Genomic DNA, 19,770 nt, shown 5'->3' with positions numbered 1-19,770 from the left:
CGAAGTGAGTGAGAGGAGCGGTGTTTTGTTTGCACCCTGATGTTACGGGAGTTTTGTATTGAACGGTAGAGAAGAGAAACTGAAACTTAAGTATCGATCTCACCACTCAAGTATTGATCAATACCGATACTAACGTTGTTGTTGTTGATACATTCATATTTGAGATCGATCCGCCCACCACTAATTCATACCAACGACAATAACAATAACAAGTTAGATTTCAATTGCCTGCGATTTGCTGTGAATTGCATGCAACAAGATGATGAATAAAGTATCATTTTTTAAATCTTTTTTCTATAAAACGTGTCATGACTGTTCGCAATGTGTTGTATATATATTTGATGCAATATATTTATTTATATATGTAATAATAATAACAATATACTACAGTCTCGTTTTCTTGCTTTTTCTACCTCATAGATACAAATGTTTTATATTGCGTAATTGTTTCTCCAAAACCGGAGATGTACTTTTCAGTGTATTAAATAAAAAAAAATTATACTTGAATGAAAGTAAAGGATGTATAGAATGAGAGATTGTTCTGTGTTTAGTTTCTTTCGATTTTGTTAAATTTTTTATCTTCTGCTATTTGTCCTCCACCGACCCCAGGTCAGCAACATGTCTCTACGTCACTCCAGTCCTCTCCGTTGATTGTCTACAGAACATGCCGCTAAAAGGAGATCTGCTTTGTTTCCTGTAGTAAATACGAGGCCGATTAAGTGAGTGGTGCTTTCCACTTTGTCTTGTCTCTCCCAGTACGTCAGAATGTAATTTAAAAGTCAGTTTGCTGATGTAGCAACAATTATCTGCTATTTCTTGCTGTTGCTATTTACTTAGCAGGGTAAGCTAGGCCCAGCATGACTTAGTGACAGGCGTTGTTAATAATACTATCTTATTTTGTATTTGCTTTGTTACCATTCCACTCTGGTTGTTCAATTACGCTACCCATGTTAAATTGTGACTAAACACAACCTTCCCAAAGTGCTTAGACAAAGTTAATTTAACGCGAATAGCCGCTGTACATGCGAGCCACTACTAGCTACACGGTACGGAGGTGCGGTTAAACAATTGGAGCATCTGAGTTAAACTGTGTAAATATATACACTGTATTCAATTGATACTACTTGTTACTGTTTACAACAACTGTTGTCTGTGTGGTTGACCTGTGTCAAGCGGAGCAACGTAAGATTACAGTCCGGCACTGCTAGTTTTAAAGCGAACACGGTGCTCTTTGTTTACTAGCGGTTTGCTAATTTTGAGGTGTACGTGAACGTCTCTTAGCGGTGTTACGCGCAATCAAAGCCACCAGACGGGATCTAACTACACGTTATGTTGTGATTACTACACGGAAACATTTATCCACAACCGCCTATGTAGAGAAGCTTTATGTGTTGTAAAGCCAGTATTATAAAATAAGGTGTTTCTCAAATTCTGACATCGTTTAGCCATGCTACACATTAAATGATATTTTCTGAATGTAGTGAATAAGTGTGTTATTTCTTACATCAAAATTTAGCCTCAGACCAATCCAAATCAAGGTCAACAATTCAACACAACACCAATGGCGACACAGTTACTGGAATGTGATCGACTTATGTATTTCATTGTTCATTTTCCTGTTTTAGTACATCCAGTATTACACAATCGACTTTTTGGGTTTCCATCAAAAATTAAAGAGAAAGTTGGCGTTATAAAATGATAATACACAGATGATGCACCACAAAGGTGGTGCAAGGTAAACACAAGCGTCTAGCATCTATTAGTGTAGAATTTTGTATGCAATACAGTATGTACTGCACACCTCTCTAGCCCTCTTTTGTTTCAGTACAGCTGTCCTCTGATGCTTAGAATAGCAGTGCTAGTGACTTTCCACTTGCATAATCTCTATTTGATATTTAGAGTCAGCATACCTCAAGTTGTGCAGAATTCAGTGGCATTATGGTCGTTGCTTTGGGAAGAAAAATAATATATTGCCCTAATTGTAGTATAAAGTCTAAATGTCTATGTAAACATACTGATCTCCAGCATATCTACCCAAAGCATTTTAAGTGCTTTGTTTCTAACATACTTGATGTGTTTTGATGTGGATACTTCAGGAAACTCCTCAATGACATTCCAAGTTTTCTGTTTGTGATGTTGGTGCTGAAAACCGCAAGTTTGAAAACTAAAGTGACTCGCGGAACTAGTGAATTCAATGCATTCAATTGGGCTACAGAAGTTATGCTCCTTATTCCAATTACATGGAGATCTTATGTAAATATGTATATGGTTTGTGTATTTTTCCTCTTTTAGTGGACCGTGGAATGAAGCGACGGCAGGTAAAGCCACTTGCTGCTTCTCTCCTAGATGCATTGGATTACGACAGCTCAGATGATAGTGACTTTAAAGTGGGTGATGCCTCAGGTAACTACAGTCTGTGCAGTGCTTACCAGCCAGTAACCTGGAAATAAAATGTCATGTCTTAATTGATCATCAAATCACACATGTGAACGCGTCACCATGCAAACACGGCAATCGGAAATTTGTCTTGCGTGCCCCTCCTACACACACACACACACTTGCTTTTACAGAGGGGTCTGTACTGTGCCCTGAAAGCAAACCTGGCAGCTGGAGAGCACTCCAGCTTTCCACTTTCCACCAGTTCACTTTCTTGGTTCATACAGGACTCGAATCGGCGACCCTCCGGTTCCCAAGCTGAGCTACTGCCGCCCCCCTTAACATATTACATATACACAATGCACTTGACATTTATTTATAAGCCAAGACAAACATCTATAAACCAAATTACAGCTAGATAGGCAGTAAATCAAGGATAGTTTGTCATTAGCAGATGCTGCGGTAAGCTACAGAGATCTATGTTGCATGATGACCAGCATCTTGTTACAAACATCTTCAACTACTTCTCAACTAGGGCTGCACCTAACAATACATTTTCGATTAGTCGATTAATCTTCAGATTATTTTTATTACACATTCATATAACAATTATTTCCCCTAAAAGAAATATCAAATTTATATCAAACTCAATCATATTTCAATATTTTCAATCATCTTCAAAGGTAACAAAACAAAGTATGCAATGCATTATTCCACAACAAACAATAGCCTGGTTTTGACTGATAATCTCTGTTTTACAATCCAACATAATTGCTAATTCAATACAAGAAAAAGTGCTCGAGTGCAATCTGCATTCAACAACAAAAATACATGTGGCAATGTGATATTCAAGCCACTTTAAGAATAAAAAACTGCAACCTCAAGTTTAGCAACCCAGCATAAAATCATCTTGCAGTAAAATTTGTTCAATTAACTAAAACAGCAACCTGAATCAAATTTCAATTAAAACACCCGTGCACATACACACACTCTCTCCCTCTTCCTCACTCCCCTTCTCTCTCTTTCTCTTTCATGGGTCTCCGTGTGTCCTGAGTAGAAACATAGTTCGCCATTCAGCTCTCATGTATGAGTTTACAGAAAATATAAGACGGCTGAATAACAATGCATGTTGTAACATTACGTTCACAGCGGTGCAGAAATTACTTAAGACATGGACAGTCACAAATTCAATTTGAAGTGACTCCTACAAACAGAAATACGTTTGGCGTATTGATCATCCTAGTGTATCATGTTTGGTGGGCGGGGACTCAAAGTAAACCAGATTTACATTGCGGTCTCGCTGCTGCCTTGACAATGCGTTCCGTGATGCTTTCGCTTTAGGTATTCGTGCAGAGCAGTTGTACTGCTGTGAAAAGTCATTTCTATTTTGCAGAGCTTTATATTATTTGGTGTGCGTCTACAATACTCCCATACTTGACCTTGCGCGACTGTTTTCACCACAGCTTGTTTTTTTTTTAACCTGGCACAGCAGTCTTGTGTCATTGCGACGTGGCAACACATGTTTATGCAAATCGTTGCAATTACGTAATCGATTACGTTGAAGCGTCAACCTAGCCCTATTCTCAACCATGATTTAGCCATTGCCTCTAGTTACAGATCATTCAATCATTGTTGTCTGAGATTTCCTACATCAATAAGTTTATCATATGGGTGAGTACACACACACACACACACACACAGATATACACATGTGGCTTAAAAAAACACAAAAAGCACAATTTTCTCTGAAACTACTTGAAACTGTCAAATGTAAGTGGATCCATTTGTCATTCCATATTTCATAGAACCGATACTGGTTCAACATTCATTTTCAACATTATTTTAAGTAATAACACAAATGAAAATGGCAAGGTCAAAATTATTGATACCCATTAAAACTGATAAAAATGGATTTTAGTGATAGCACACTATTTTATCATGGGTGTTCTCAATCTTAATTAGTCAATTCAGTGTCAGTCAGCATATTGAATATCATGTCTCTCTCATCTCTCAACCCAACCGGTCAAGACAGATGGCTGCCCACCTAGTGCCCGTTTCTGCCTGAGGTTTCTTCCTGTTAAAGGGGAGTTTTTCCTTACCGCTGTTGCCAAGTGCTTGCTCATGGGGGAATGTTGGGCTTCTTTAAATACTCTGGTGTGTAAAGTGCCTTGAGATAACGTTTGTTGTGATTTGGCGATGTATAAATAAAGTTGTATTGAATTGAATATGTATTCAGTATATTGGACAATGTGTTTCTACATTGCTGTTACTATGTTTGTTATTTGTTAACTTTCTGCAGTAGAGGCTTTGTTTCCTAATGCGGGTAAGGAACCACCAATACCTCTCAAGCTCTCCAAATTCTATTGTATTCAACTTTATATAGCGGCACATCAAGACAAAGGTTATGGCTCATGGCACTTACATACAGAGCATCTAAAGAGACCCAACATTCACCAATGGGCAAGCACTTGGCAACAGCGTTAGGAAAGCTCCCCCTTTTTTTTCTTTTTTGTTGTTTATATTGTATATTTTTATTGAAGCAAGCATTTGACATATCAGTGCGCATACAGTTATAGGACATTTTGGACAGAAAGAGGGGGAAAAGGAGAGAGATAGATAAATGGAAAGAAAGTTGTATAATTATAATTATTGTTGTTTAACTTTTTTGAAGGCCCTGAGATAAAAAATGCAATATGAAGTACAAATAGATTGAAATAGAAAACAGCAGGTAGAACATGGCATATAAGTGTGGACGCAGTGTCTCGAATGGCATCAGTGATGTTGATGCAATGATCAAAGAGAGAGAAATAAAACAAAGAGAAGGAATCCCACCTAAAGACCCAACGTTTGAAGTCATTGGTATGGCATAGCCTGTAGATCTGTGAAGAAAGAAAAAAATGGTTGTCATCTCTTATAGAACTTATCAGTGTGACTCCCCCCCATATGTTGATCGCACCAATAACCAGAAAAAAATCCTTTTAAGTGTAACTTAATTGGCAATAAAAGCTATTCTGATTCTGATCCCGATTCTGAATTGAGTGTTGGATATCAACATTTTGTAAATGTTCACACAAAAGACGCTTATTCAGCTGGTTTTGGTGGAGAATCAGCCATGTGCATAAATGTTACTAATAATGTTAAACATGAGTAGCTCTCGGACACTTTTATTTTTTTAGCTCTCAGAGCCAGAAAGGTTGGAGACTACTGGACTAGGCGTACAAGGAATATCTTTGCCAATGATCTGTGTTTCATGGGACATTCCCATAGGGAGTGTACCATTAGCATCACCACATCTCCAGCAAGTCGGCTGTCTCTAAGTTTAATGCAGTCTTGTTGATATGTCCGATATACTTTATTGAATATCTTTAATTGTGCTGATCGATTAATAATTAAGTTCATTGGACTTTTTTGAGTTGCGTAGAATTATTTTCCAGTCTGTGTCAGGAAAAGTGATTTAGATTGACCTCCCAGGTTCTTTTTAGATTTGAGGCCTGTCACATCGGCTTTATTAGCATTGCATAGTATTTTGATGTCTCATGTCCACCTTGGAAAATGGTTATTATTTTGAGATCAAACCCTGTTATCAAATTGGGCATAACAGATTTTTTTCTCCAATAAGCAGTCTACAATTTAGTCAGATGATGGAGGATGGATAGGAATTGAATTTGAAAATAAAGGACAATCTTACACCCATCGTATGTGGAAAAATATGAACCCTCAATTGCTCCCCCCTCTGTAATGGGTGGTAATGTAATGTTAGTCGCCTGGATAAAAGCGTCTGCTAAATGATCGTAATGTAATGTAATAACATGAGAGCTGGCGATATGTATTATATAGGCTGCCTACCGGGCTAATCTACCGCACCTCCACTGGAGCCTTGGGGTGTCTCTCCAGTGTGCTTAAAAATTCAGTAACTCTCCACTTTATGAAAGAAAGGTATATACATGCAGAAATAAAGTTATTAATAATGACCATGTTTTTTTCAACTGTAAAAATGCATCGATGCAACCCTCCACAATAAGATGGATCTACAGTTCTCACTGTCCAAACAGCACCACTTTACTAACTCTCTGTACTGAGTTGCTCATAACCATACACCAAAACCAATCCACTTTCATGAGGTTTGCAAGTTTCTGTTGTGTTTTTCAATCATTGCTTATTCTCATAGGTCTGTTTGTATTTAAATGAGGAAATACACATTAACAGGAAAAAGATTTCCCTGTATGTTCAAATTGTGTTGGATTAATAAATCATAGCTCTTGTTCTAAAATGACTCGGGGCAACACATAATTCATGGGGTTTTGCAAAGATCAACCTCACTGTTTTATTCCAGTAAAATCATTTTAATCCTGCGGGTCTACAAGAGCTTTAAGAGCCCGAAAATCTAAATTTAGGACAGTTTTTAGTAGCACTTCCAAGACGTTTTACACACATGCATTTTTTCAGGCCTTTTATTTGCCACCTTTCAAGTCTTCTCAATGTTGCCTCATAAGCTGTCACCATTGTTTGTCGCCCTCTAGGATCGGATGCCACAGGAAACGGTAGCGAAGAGGAAGGGTCTGTTGCAAGTGCTGTCGCTTCTGACATTGAGTCAGAAAATACTGGCTCTGCAGAAGACTGTATAGATGAGGTAGAGACCAAAGACCTAGCTGCTGACGACACCCTAACTGAGGATGAAGGAAAGGCCAAACAAGTGCCATCCTCAGACGGTTCCACCAAAGACCTCCCTGCTGTGACCCCATCAAAGGGACGTCGTAAAAGCAAAAAGATTTCAGCCTCTGAGCCTGCTACAACTACCGACAGTGGTAATGGCTCTTCCTCAATGTCAGGATCTGGCAGCATGAACACAGAAGAATCTCAGGCTGAGCCCAAGAAATGGAACTTCCGCAGAAACCGCCCTCTGTTGGACTTTACCACTATGGAGGACCTGAATGAGATGGATGACTATGACAGTGAGGATGATAATGACTGGAGGCCCAAAGCAGGGAAGAAGAAAAACAAAGTAACCACCCAGAAAGGAGGGACAGAGGAAGAGCATGCTGGCAGCGCTAGTGATGATGACGATGACAACGATGAAGATGATGAAGATGATGAGGATGAGGATGATGGTGAAGAAGATGAGAGGGAAGATGGAGACAACAACAATAACAGTAGTAGTGATAGCGAGAAGGAGGTCAAAATGCCCAAGAAAAAGGGGAGGAGCTCAAGCACTTTTGATGAAGAGCTAACCAATGACAGCATGTCGCAGGGAAAAGGCAATGAGGTTAGTGGAACTCTAGTCTCACATGGTTTCAGGATTCAGGCTTGGTATTGTTGCTTGTAGGGTAATTAAATAAACTTCTTCTGTCTATTGGGTACAGTATTTGTCCTGTTTTCAATTCATGTATGGTGATATCATATAAAATCATCTGAAATTAAATGAAATGCATTGATTATTCGATGATGAATGATATATAAAGCCACATGTACATTACCTGCCACCACCGAGATGTAACAAGCAGTGGGTCAAAGTGCAAGTTGGTGTTAATTACCAACAGAACACATACATATGCAGTGTAGGAACCCTGCAAAAAGAAACTTACGTCACCTCAACTTAGCTCAACATATAGCTGAATTAACATTGATGCTTAACAAGATGATGACAACCTGAAATGTAGGGGTGGTGTATGATTGCAGTATTACAGTGTTGATTAATTCTCAGTAGCAGTGCTCTCACATTATGATGTGTTATGAACCAGTCAAAATCACAGTTGGAAAGTGGTTGAAGTTTCTATGATCCTCTGTCCTCACCACTTCATTCAAGTTGGTTTGCTTGCTAGAACCAACTTTAGCTAACAATAATGCCAGCTAGTTGGCGTTGTAGTAATTGAACGTAATTACTGTTGTTGTATATTGGCTTAGTGTAAGTAACTGGATCTAAGATATTAAAAGGTGTGTGTGTTGGGGAGTGAAAGTGGTGTAACTGTGATTTTGCTTCTTGGTTCCCCAGGATTCATCGCTGGACCGAATACAGAGCTGGACCTCTCAGCGAATGGAGCACATTCTCATCTGCTGTGTTTGTTTGGGAGACAATAGCGAGGATGCAGATGAGATCATCCAGTGTGACAACTGTGGGGTAACTGTCCACGAGGGTAAGCTGCAGGGTTCCACTGATATATTACTGTATGTGTGTGGTTCAGTAGGACTACATTTACTGTAAGCGGACATAACCAGTACATGCGATGCCTCCCACATGAGTTTTATGTACATTGACCTGATGCGTCTCTAGCACCACCTATGGTGGATGCTCCTGTTTGGCTCTGAGTCTAGGGGGGGAAACCATTGGGTTTTCCTGTAATAAATACGAGTTTATACCTCTTTGTACAAATATTATGTCAACAAACCCACCAATATCCATACAACAGCCATTAAATGCTTTATAAAAGTGTTTGAACAACTTATTTCACTACAACAAAGTAGTTAGCAACCTCCCCAAGCACACCAAGTAGCGTTTAGCTTAGCACTACACACACATGCCTGTACAGCCACTGGACAAAAAATTGCAAACAGAACTGCCCTTTAAACTTTGACATGGAGTTATGACATTCTCTCAGCCATAACGCCCCTAAAATATGGAATAAATTTGCACACTCACTGTAATTTTGAAGCTTGAATAGTCCTTCAACTATAATCCATACCACACTGATCAGAGCTACCCATCAGTTTGATCCATCCATCATCAGGGTTTTATAATGGGGTTTATATTGCTTCCCAGTGAAACGCATGGTTCAAATTTGCTACCAATTTCAACAAGAGGAAATTGTTGGGGTTTTTCTGCATCCTTTAGTGACTTTTATGACTCCTGTGGAGGATTATAGATATAAAAGTTTAATAATTTCATGATCTTTTGCTGACACAACCTTTGTATTTTCATTTAGAACGATAAATCTCGACATTCAACTCATGGAGTTGTATCTGTTTTTCGTATCTCTGATGTGTTAATAGAGTTATAAGTATAAAACAAGCAGAAAATACATTCCTCAACACTGCACTATTTAGAGCTTTGAGCTCAGGCCAAGTGTGCTGGAGGAGTTCTATTCTGTTTTTTGTCAACACACGTACACGTGCATTTTGGACCAACTGGAGAGTCTTTAGAGAATTATTAGGGAAGCCTGATATTGAGTCACAATAATCTAGCGGCAAGGTAACAAATGAGACATCACTCATCACTTGAAGCTTCCCTAAGCAACTGAAAATGGATTATAATTCTATTGTTAAACATTCGGCACTTGATTTAATGAATAATTTCCCAGTTTGGGATAAATAAAGTCCATCTATCTAGCTAGCTAGCTATCATGTTTTTTGATTCTGGTATTTAGTGTCATGGAAATTGTGAAGTCAGATCAGAGGAAGAGGTAATAGTTGCTTGGTTAATTAGGGATACGATGATATGCATAGTTTGAGAAAAGAATATAAAATCTGTTGTGTTAATTAATATTTACATCTGACAGTTTATAAATGCAACCAATGGTAAACATTTTACCTTCAAAGATAGCAGTAGAAAGAATTTCAATAAAAGCTGAATCAACATAATTTCAATTAAAATCTTAAAAAAGGACATTTCCCTCAGTGTTAAATCAAATTCCGATTCAACCTTCTTTTAATAAATTTGTTTTCTTTTTATTGTTTTCCGAGCCATTACTTTTATTTTCAAGGAAAAAATCATCATGAATACTGTGATAAAGAAATAATGAAGCACAAGTAAGACATACTTTACCCATGATGTCAAATTGTGGATTTCATATTGGGCAACCACTGTGTAACAAGATTTTAAACATTTTTAATAGCATGAACAATTTATAATTGCGATTGCAAACCATGTCGGGCAATGTAGTATTATAAATTAAATCTGTAATGTATTGTTATTTAAGCCACATGAACGCATGTATGCCTTTTGTATAATAGACTTCTGAAAAAGCATCAAACACAAAGACAGGAAAACTGAACTGTCCAGTTATTAGAGAGATCGCTTACTAGAGATTTTGACTTAGTTTGTGTGCCTCTGAAAAACCTCTGTTATGTGTGGCTGTATATGCTGCGACCATCCATTCCCTGTGACGCACTAGCTCATCCACTACTCTAGTGGGTCACAGGGTCGCTGGAGCCAATCCCAGCTGTCAACACCCTGGACAGGTCGCCAGTCCATCACAAGGCACACATAGACACATAACACTCACTCTCACATTCACACCTACGGACAATTTGTCACCGAAATTAACCTGCATGTCTTTGGACTGTGGGAGTAAGCCGGAGTACCTGGAGAGAACCCACGCAGACCAGGGGAGAACATGCAAACTCCACTCCATCCCTGTTAGTGATTGAGGTGGCCAGAGGAGGTAAAGTCATATAATTTAGTTAGCATTTTTCTAAATGGAAACCACAGCTAATATTAGTCACATTTTGCAGGTTTCAGTTTTCATTATTAAATTTTGTTTAAGCAGGCTTACCAGCAGATGTTCACCGAGTGCTTTATTTTCAGTATGCTTGACGTGCGGAATGTTATGCAGCTCAACTTCTTCAATAGTAGGAGACAGTTGACAGGGGTAAAGGCAGCACTAAACATTTTTGATTCAATCTCATAAGTGTATCCCGACCCCCTCCCCTTGCTTATAGATTTAAGATACTTTATTTTGTCAGGTCAGATTCAATTCACATTGTTTATCACATGCAACTTGAAATCTGTTCCCCCTTACACATCACACACACAAACACTATGCACTATAGAGTAAACATTATTAGTCACTAATATATTTATTGGGCATGATGAAGGGTATAGATTATTACTATGAAAGTGCTTCCAAGTTGAAAATGTGTGGCACCAATGTGCTGTCGGAATAACTGATGGCTTGATCACTCTGATGAATTGCTCATCACTTTTCTTTTTCTTCCCACGGACTAAAATACCCACCTTCCTTACCTCCATTTTCTATTTGCATGTCTATACAATAATACCACAATCACTATTCTAGATAGTGGAGGAGGAGAGGTTATCTGTCTTGACAAACTTGGGTCTGTTGGTTAGATAGTCCAGAGTACAGTTGCAGAGGGATGTGTTGATACCAAGCTGGCTGAGTTTGGAGATCAACTTGGAAGGGATCACAGTATTGCATGCTGAGCTGAAGTCAATGAACAGCATTCTGGCGTAACAGTTCGGGATGTCCAGGTGTTTCAATGTGGAGTGAAGTGCTGCCGAGATGGCGTTCTCAGTTGACCTGTTGTGGCGATAGGCAAACTAGTGAGCTGTGGTCCAAAGTAGCAGGTAGGCATGGTTTCAAGTGTGAGAGGACCAGCCTCTCGAAGCACTTGGCGATGATGGGGGTGAGGGCAACAGGACGGAAGTCATTAAGTGCCGTAGCGGTGGAGTGCTTCGGCACTGGTACGATGGTGGCGGTCTTCAAGGTAGTGGGAACAACTGCTTGGGCCAGGGACCCCGGCCAGCTGCTCTGCACAGGCTTTGAGCACGTGCCCAGGTATTCCATCGGGGCCGCTGCCTTCCCAGGCCAGCTGCCTTCCCAGGCCAGCTGCCTTCCGGGTGTTCACCTTGCTCAGGATGGAACAGACCTCTGAGATGGAGAGTGTGTTTGTAGCAATGTTTGGCCTGTGAGATACCCCTCCTCAGGTTGGTCCTAGCTGAGCTGTAGGCCTCCCGGTCTCCAGACCTGAAGGCTACATCTCTGGCTTTGAGGAGAAGGCAAACCTCTCTGTTCATCCAGGGCTTCTAGTTGGGGAAAATTTTTATTGTTTTGAGTGATGTCACTCTGTCCACACACCTGTTGATATGATCCAGGACAGAGTTTGTGAGCATGTCAATGTTGATCAGAGAGTCTGTGGTGGCCTGAGCGGAGAACACATTCCAATCTGTTTGTTGGAATTGCTGCTGTAGAATAGAGTCAGCACCCTCGGACCAGATCTTGATGGTCCATGTTGTGGGTTACCTGTTTAATGATGAGGGAGTACTTGGGGTGTGGCTTTGTATGCCTCAGCCACGCTGGTGTAAACGTGGTCCAAAGTTCTTTGTCCTCTTGTGGTGCAGGAGATGTTCTGGTGAAACTTTGGAAGAACAGGCTGTAGAGTGCAGTGGTTGAAGTCCCCAGCGACAATAAAGGCCCCACCTGGATCCATGGTCTGCAGTTTGTTAATGGCAGCATAAAGTTCTTTCATGGCCACTTATGCATTATCATCTGGAGGGACATAAACCACAGCAGCAACAATGCAGGTAAACTCAGGTAGAAGGGATCTACTACAGCAGAACAATAGGTATCCACAACGGCAGAGTCCGTGCACCATGATTTGTTTACATAAATGCATACTCCTCCACCCATATACAGTAGGTGCTCAGTCTATTTTGAGGTCATGCAAATCATTCTTTCTCTCAAATTAAGTATTGCTCTAAATGCAGTCTGCTCTTCCCTGCTCTCTCTTTCAGATTGCAATGTGGATTTATTTTCCAGAAAAATAAATGTTTTTGTATCAAGGACACCAGCTATTTTAGACCACGCACCCTGTTTTTTATTGTCCTTGTAATCAAAAGTTTGTGCATTCTGTCGATAGTGTTAATTCAGCCATAAATTAAATGTTAAAAATAAGTTAAGTTAAACCAAAATACTGTGTAACCCATGCCCAAACTGTGTAACTGTCCTTGTACTTGCGACATACAATGTATAATGCCTTCGCAATTTGCGCTGCGCAACACTTCTGTTGAGGGGGGGTGCGCGGTTCGAAATTTGCTATCTCTCTCTCTCTCTCTCTCTTCTCTCTCTCTCTCTCTCTCTCTCTCTCTCTCTCTCTCTCTCTCTCTCTCTCTCTCTCTCTCTCTCTCCTTTTCCCCCTCTTTCAGTTTAAAAAATTATCTCCAAAATGTCCTATAATTGTTTGCGCTGTTTCATGTAAATATTTTCTTCAATGAAAACAAAAAGCAAACAAATGGTACGAGGAATAAGAGATCATTTGACCTCTAAGGAATGCTTTCAGCAACTCCCAGAGCAGTGAATGAGGTTTAGGATTGTGCTTAATAAAAAAATGTGGCAGCATTTTAAGCAGCTCTGTGCTGAACACAATCTCTGATCAGCAGAGAAATTGTATCATCCAATAACAAATTTGCTCCTTTTGAATTTTAATTATTTGCCAGGAATTAGTCATTTGAACCATGAATGGATCAGCTATGGACAAGACTTGTTTGAGAGTAAGCGTTTTGTCAACTGCTATGACATTCGGACATAAACACGCATACATTTACCCTGTTGCTGTCGTTTCTTCCATCATAGAGGTTCTGTGTTAGTGATTATCCTCAGTCATTCCGCAGTATCCACATTTCTGCGTAGTGAGTGCCATACACAGGTTTCAAGCCCCATTTTGCATGAACACAACGGTTATAACCAAGGCCCCAGGTTACCCATCCACGGATAGACTAATTAATTGAATAAGTGATTGCTTAACATAGCAAACCCCTCCCTCCCCTCATATTTCTTCTTTCAAAAGCTACACCAACCTCAATGAAAAATAAGGCTTATTAGTTCCATGAGACTTTTCAATAAGAGCACATGGACCACGTATGGGGCACTAAAGACAGATAGGACAAACTATTGTAGATGATGCTGACTCAAGAGCATGCGAAGAGTTTTTACATATTTCTAACATTTATGGCGTCAAAGCAAGGAAAATATTATTTGTTGTTATGTTATATGTTCCTATCATGTACAGTATTATTAGAATATTCTGTTGAGGCTTGTTTGAAGTTTTCACTTCAGTGGCCATCTAGGTGCTGTTGTGTCATGACATGTCCTCATTGTGTTTTCTGTGTAATTGTTGGTTTTGTAGAATCTAGTGTATGACCAACATTGGTGACGCCCTTTTGATTTTAATTTTTTGAAGCTTCATGAGCAACATAAGTCCGCCACATTAGCTCCAAGAAGAATAGGGCAGTAGTGTTAGCCAATTGCTGAGGAAATAATGATTTTCATTATGGATAGTGTCTTTACTACAATCTTCCATTTTCAAAACAGTACAGGGTTCTTTCTTTTTGCTATTTTTGCTATCTATTATAATAGAAACTTTGTACTTACTGAGTGCTGTTATTTCTGGTGATAAAAAAACTTGTGGCAGATTGGGACGTAAATCTGCACAGAAATATTTCCACTTTGAATTATGTCTGATGATTACATCTAGTATTGCTAGACGATTAACTATGAATGTGACCTTACAAAGTTATGTTGTGGAAACGCAATGTATCTAATGAAATGAGCATAATGCCTATGCTAGCTGTGTTAACCTTTTAAGAAATGCAAGGCAAATGCTGTTGAGCAGAGAGCAGGTTCTGACAGCAGCAAATACTATACATGCTGTAACTACAGAGCACAGCACACCTGTGCCAGGGCCCAAACGTTCCCCAATTATGGCTCTGTCCCAACGCTCAATTTAACAGTCGATCGATGTTTCATTTTTTGCTTAAGCAGTTATTGCATCAAGTTTTTAAAAATAATAGACTGATTAATTCATTAATTCATGAGATATAGCAATTTCTGATATACAGCAATTTGGGTGAATCAGCCACTCCCACCGAACCTTTTTTTTCGCCAGCCAGTTATTGCAAAACAGTAAGGAATGCCCCCAAACAAAGTTATAGCTTTGTTCTTCATTTTGTTCTTCTTTGGGAAAGAATCTGAATGGAAGAAATTATATGTAGAATTGTGATTCTCTGACTATGGTTCAAAAGACATGGGTTGGGGTTACGCCGATTATATGTGTGGTAAACACACGTATAAACATGACCTCCTTAGTATATAGTAAAATAACACATCTTTATATTAGTTATAACTATGGAATAGTGTTTTTCCTGCGCCTCCCCCTGAAGCATGATGTTAGATTTGTGAGCTACCTTGCTTACTAGTATGTTTTCATGGTTGATTTACACTGAGGTATAAACCGTTCATTGGCTTCTGTTTCTTTTATGGTGGTGACAGACATTAATGGTTATGTTACTGACATTAAGGAGAGTTAGTGACATGGAAACTAGGATGACTGAGTTTGTCTTTTATTAGCAGTCTAATTTTACATTGCATTAATTTTCTTTGTTTCCAGGATGCTATGGTGTTGATGGTGAGAGTGACTCAATCATGAGCTCTGCCTCGGAAAATTCGACAGAGCCTTGGTTCTGTGATGCATGTAAGAATGGAGTGGCTCCCAGTTGTGAACTCTGCCCCAACCAGGATGGAATCTTCAAAGAGACTGATGCTGGGAGGTGAGATGCACCAGCACTTGAGCCCACTGGTCAGTTGCCATTTAAGGTTTAGAGTAGAACATCTTCCAAAACAAATAACCTAATGACCTTTGCTTTTCAAAATGCTGAAGGCAGCCAAAGGTTATCTAAATTCTACATATATTCAGTACGACAGAAAAAAGGATTGGATTAAGAGAGAGACCTAGAGTGGAGGAGAAGAGATGGGATGGAGGAAGAAAAATGAGTGAGAGAAAAGGGTGTTATGTGAAGCGTGGAGACTTCAGCCACGTTATCAGTGATAGTGCTCCTCAGCAAGGCTGCACCCAAATTTATTACTTCACTAGAGCATGAAAAACACAGCAAATTAAACTGTGAAGCGCTTGCTTGCTTGAGATGGATATCTTTATATTGGACTTTGGAATCTGTTCCCCTAAAGTCTGCATTTGAAATTGTGTCATAGCAATGTGTAACCAGAGTATAGGGCTACATAAATCTGCAAATCCATTTCTTGTGAATTGTATGTGGAACTTACTGCAACATTTGCATTTGCAGTATCTTATTATCTTATTAGTGTTCCTTGGAATCATCAAATATAAATCAATATATTTAAAATGCCACCTTTTTTAAAACAAGTGTGAATGGCCAACTGCTGAATTTAAAAAAAAATATGCATTATATTGTATTATTGTATATTGTCCTCTGCTTCAAACAATAATACGTTTTTTTATTACTGTCTTTCAGATGGGTACATGTGGTTTGTGCGCTTTATGTTCCTGGAGTAGCATTTGGAGACATTGATAAACTACGACCAGTGACACTCACAGAGATGAATTATTCAAAATATGGGTCCAAGGCAAGTACCTTTCACATGATGAGGCAATCTGGGTATAAGTTTCTTTGTGAATCAGGCATAATATGTCTTTGGAGTTGTAAACATCCTGAATTAGACCCTCATTTCAACTAAATTAGGCAATGTGCTATCCATCCTGAAAAGAAGATTAAACAATGAATACTATACTAAATTCCAATTCCATTTTTGCTGATTATTAATTTATGGCTTATCAGAGGTGAAATACAGAAGACTCAATACTTCATCTAAATCAGGATGATCCCAACTTTGATGTAGTGTCAAAGTAAAGTGCAGACTGATGATTGAAGGAAAATATTTTCATCTCTACTGTGAATCTGTCAAGCATTAATTCAGCACAACTTCATAGTCTTTCCCTGCTTATCACAAGTCTCTGTGGCCCCATTCATACAGTAAGGCCAACTTAATTTGGCAAGTCTAATTATGTGCCTATGTCCTTGTTGCAGCTTCAACTTGACCCCTTTTTGTTTTGTATTTGTAGGAGTGCAGTTTTTGTGAAGATACACGCTTTGCCAGGACCGGTGTGTGCATTAGCTGCGATGCCGGAATGTGCCGCTCCTTCTTCCACGTCACCTGTGCACAGAGGGAGGGTCTTCTCTCTGAGGCTGCAGCAGAGGAGGTAGGACAGTGGTCTCCAACCTTTTTGCGAGCTACTTTGACAAGATAGAAGTGTCAGAGAGCTACTCATGTTTAACATTATTAGTAACATCTTACCCCATGGCTGATTCTCCACCAAAACCAGCTGAATAAGCGTCTTTTGTGTGAACATTTACAAAATGTCGATTTTAACACATTTTGTCAAAATGCACTTCAATTCAGCAACATGAGCACGTTTTTTTCTGTATACATCTTTTTTTTTCAAGCTCACACTAATAAATTCATGTTATTATTTTTTATATTAGTTACTTATTTTACCAATACTATATAAGTATAGTGTGGACAAAACAAATGTGAAATATGATAAGTCATATTTCACATTTGTTTGTCCACATATCACTGTCACAATTTCCCTTTACATACCCTGTAATTCAGGGAATTCCCATGGTTATGGGTAGGTCCCATGTCATGTAACATGCATTCAGTCTGTTCTGATGTTAGTGAGATGGCAGAGAGTGTGGTACTATGAAAATAGTTTTGGAATGTTCTTGCAGTGAAGCACATACTGTACTGCTCGGACGGGAGCCGGCTCCCATCTTTCACTGAAAATTCAAGAAACATTCGCTAACGTTACATGACGCCCTGCTAGCAGCCGGAATAGTTGCTATGGACTTTGGTGAAGTGCCGCTCCACAGACGCGTTCGCACCGCAAATGAGACACGCACACACTTGTCATTCACATTCATACACTTTTTTAATTCCTCATGAAAATAGTATATTTGGACTATTTTCGGTGCGGTCATCGTCAAATCCGACGTGCATTTGCTAGCCGAATGTTACGGTGTAACCAAAATTGACAGCAGCGTCATTTGTTGGACTGACAGCTGATTGGCTTATAATCGTTTTGTGACAAAAGGGGATGTCTGTGAATTTGATTGGATAGAAATTTAAACGGCTTTACGAAGTGACTTTGTGTTGTGAAATGTCCAACTTTTAACAAAAAGGTCTTTAAATCACTGAAGTGTAGTTCATACAGTATTATGCACTTATGTCACTTATCACTTATCTCACATTGATGAAAAGAACTTTAAATGATTTCCTGTAACCCACCAGCTGCAGTGTCTCTGATCTTTTTAGTCTTTCTCATGTCTTGTCCATGTTCTTTTTCAAGTATTGTCCTGTGTCATGCATAGATGTGTATTTGTGTTCCCTCAGGATATTGCTGATCCATTTTTTGCATACTGCAAACAGCATGCAGACCGCTTTGACAGAAAGTGGAAAAGAAAAAATTATCTGGCCCTTCAGTCTTACTGTAAGGTCTCCCTTCAAGAGAGAGAGAAACAGCTTACTCCTGAAGCTCAGGTAATGTGCAACATTCCTTATTAATTCCTATTTCATTCACATCGGATACTGTATATACATATACTGTAAACTCAGTATATACATACATAATTTAAAGCGATCCAGGAAATAAATGCAGGTTAACCAAAATATTAAACACTGACAGGTGAAGTGAATAACATTGATCATCTCGTCAAGGGGTGGGATATATTAGTCAGCAAGTAAAGAATCAGTTAATGAAGTTGGAAGCAGGACAAACTGGCAAGCGTGAGGATCTGAGTGACTTTGATAAGGGACAAATTGTGAAAATTTTGTTATCAACAAAAGGGCGACCCTGCAGAACGACCCTGGGAACCACTGACTTAGACATCACCAGAGGCTGGGTTTCGTCCCTGTTGATGCTCTGCCAGCCCCCAGCCCAAACACTTCAGAATTCATCCTGTTGCTTTTGTCAGCAGTCACATCATCAATAAATACAAGGGAACCAGTTCCATTGGCAGCCATATACAGTATGCCCACGCCATAACACTACCACCACCATTCTTCACAGATGAAGTGGTATGCTTTGCTTTTATGAGCAGTTCCTTTCCCCTTTCCATACTCTTCTCTTCCCATCATTCTGGTACAAGTTTTTCCAGAACTGTACAGGCTTTTTAAGATGTTTTTTGGCAAACTCTAATCTGGTCCTCCTGTTTTGAAGCTCACCAATGGTTTACATCTTGTGGTGAACCCTCTGTATTCACTCTGGGGAAGTCTTCTCTTGATTGTTGACTTTCAATTCAATTCAATTCCGGGGAAGAAGTACAGTTAGTGGGATGCAGTTCATCATGGGAAGTCCCCCAGCAGTCTAGGCCTACTGCAGCATAACTTTGACACCGATAGGCCTACCTCATGGAGAGTGTTCTTGATCTGGCCAACTGTTGTGAAGAGGTTTTTCTCTTCACCAGGGAAATAATTCTTCACCACGGTTGTTTGCCGTGGTCTTCCCGGTGTTTTGGCGTTGCTGAGCTCACCAGTGCGTTCTTCCTTTTTAAGAATGTACCAAACAGTTGATTTGGCAACGCCTAATGCTGTCTCTCTGATGGGTTTGTTTTGATTTTTCAGCCTAATGATGGCTTGCTTCACTGATAGTGACCTCATATTGAGAGTTGAGGGCAACAGATTCCAAATGCAAAAAACACACATGAAATGAACTCTAGACCTTTTATTGGCTCCTTGCGAATGAAGGGAATAACACACATCTGGCCATGGAACTATGGAAGCTGAAAGTCTGCACCTAAAGCACATCTTGGTTGTTTCATTTTAAGTCAATTGTGGTGGTGTACAGAGCCAA

The 19,770-nt window shown here is 39.5% G+C and overlaps 1 protein-coding gene across 7 annotated transcripts in view; it reads left to right on the top strand.

Moving 5' to 3' along the window:
• Window positions 1-612: 612 nt before the first annotated feature.
• Window positions 613-19,770, top strand: part of phf14 (PHD finger protein 14) — a 68,814-nt gene continuing 49,656 nt past the window's right edge. For all 7 annotated transcript variants that reach the window (XR_012964088.1, XM_076157246.1, XM_076157245.1 and 4 more), the window contains exons 1-8: window positions 613-719; window positions 2,293-2,403; window positions 6,897-7,639; window positions 8,366-8,507; window positions 15,493-15,652; window positions 16,373-16,484; window positions 16,981-17,118; window positions 18,312-18,458. Coding sequence is in view for 6 of the 7 variants with exons in the window: in XM_076157246.1 (XP_076013361.1) it covers window position 719; window positions 2,293-2,403; window positions 6,897-7,639; window positions 8,366-8,507; window positions 15,493-15,652; window positions 16,373-16,484; window positions 16,981-17,118; window positions 18,312-18,458 (1,554 nt within the window). In the remaining variant the exon portion in view is untranslated. The remainder of the gene's footprint in view (window positions 720-2,292; window positions 2,404-6,896; window positions 7,640-8,365; window positions 8,508-15,492; window positions 15,653-16,372; window positions 16,485-16,980; window positions 17,119-18,311; window positions 18,459-19,770) is intronic.

Source organism: Genypterus blacodes, unplaced genomic scaffold, assembly GCF_046128005.1.
Source record: "Genypterus blacodes isolate CSIRO-AG114 ecotype Tasmania unplaced genomic scaffold, CSIRO-AGI_Gbla_v1 ptg000072l_1, whole genome shotgun sequence".
In the NCBI taxonomy this organism is placed as follows: Eukaryota; Metazoa; Chordata; class Actinopteri; order Ophidiiformes; family Ophidiidae; genus Genypterus; species Genypterus blacodes.
This window is presented reverse-complemented; position numbering and strand designations above follow the sequence as displayed.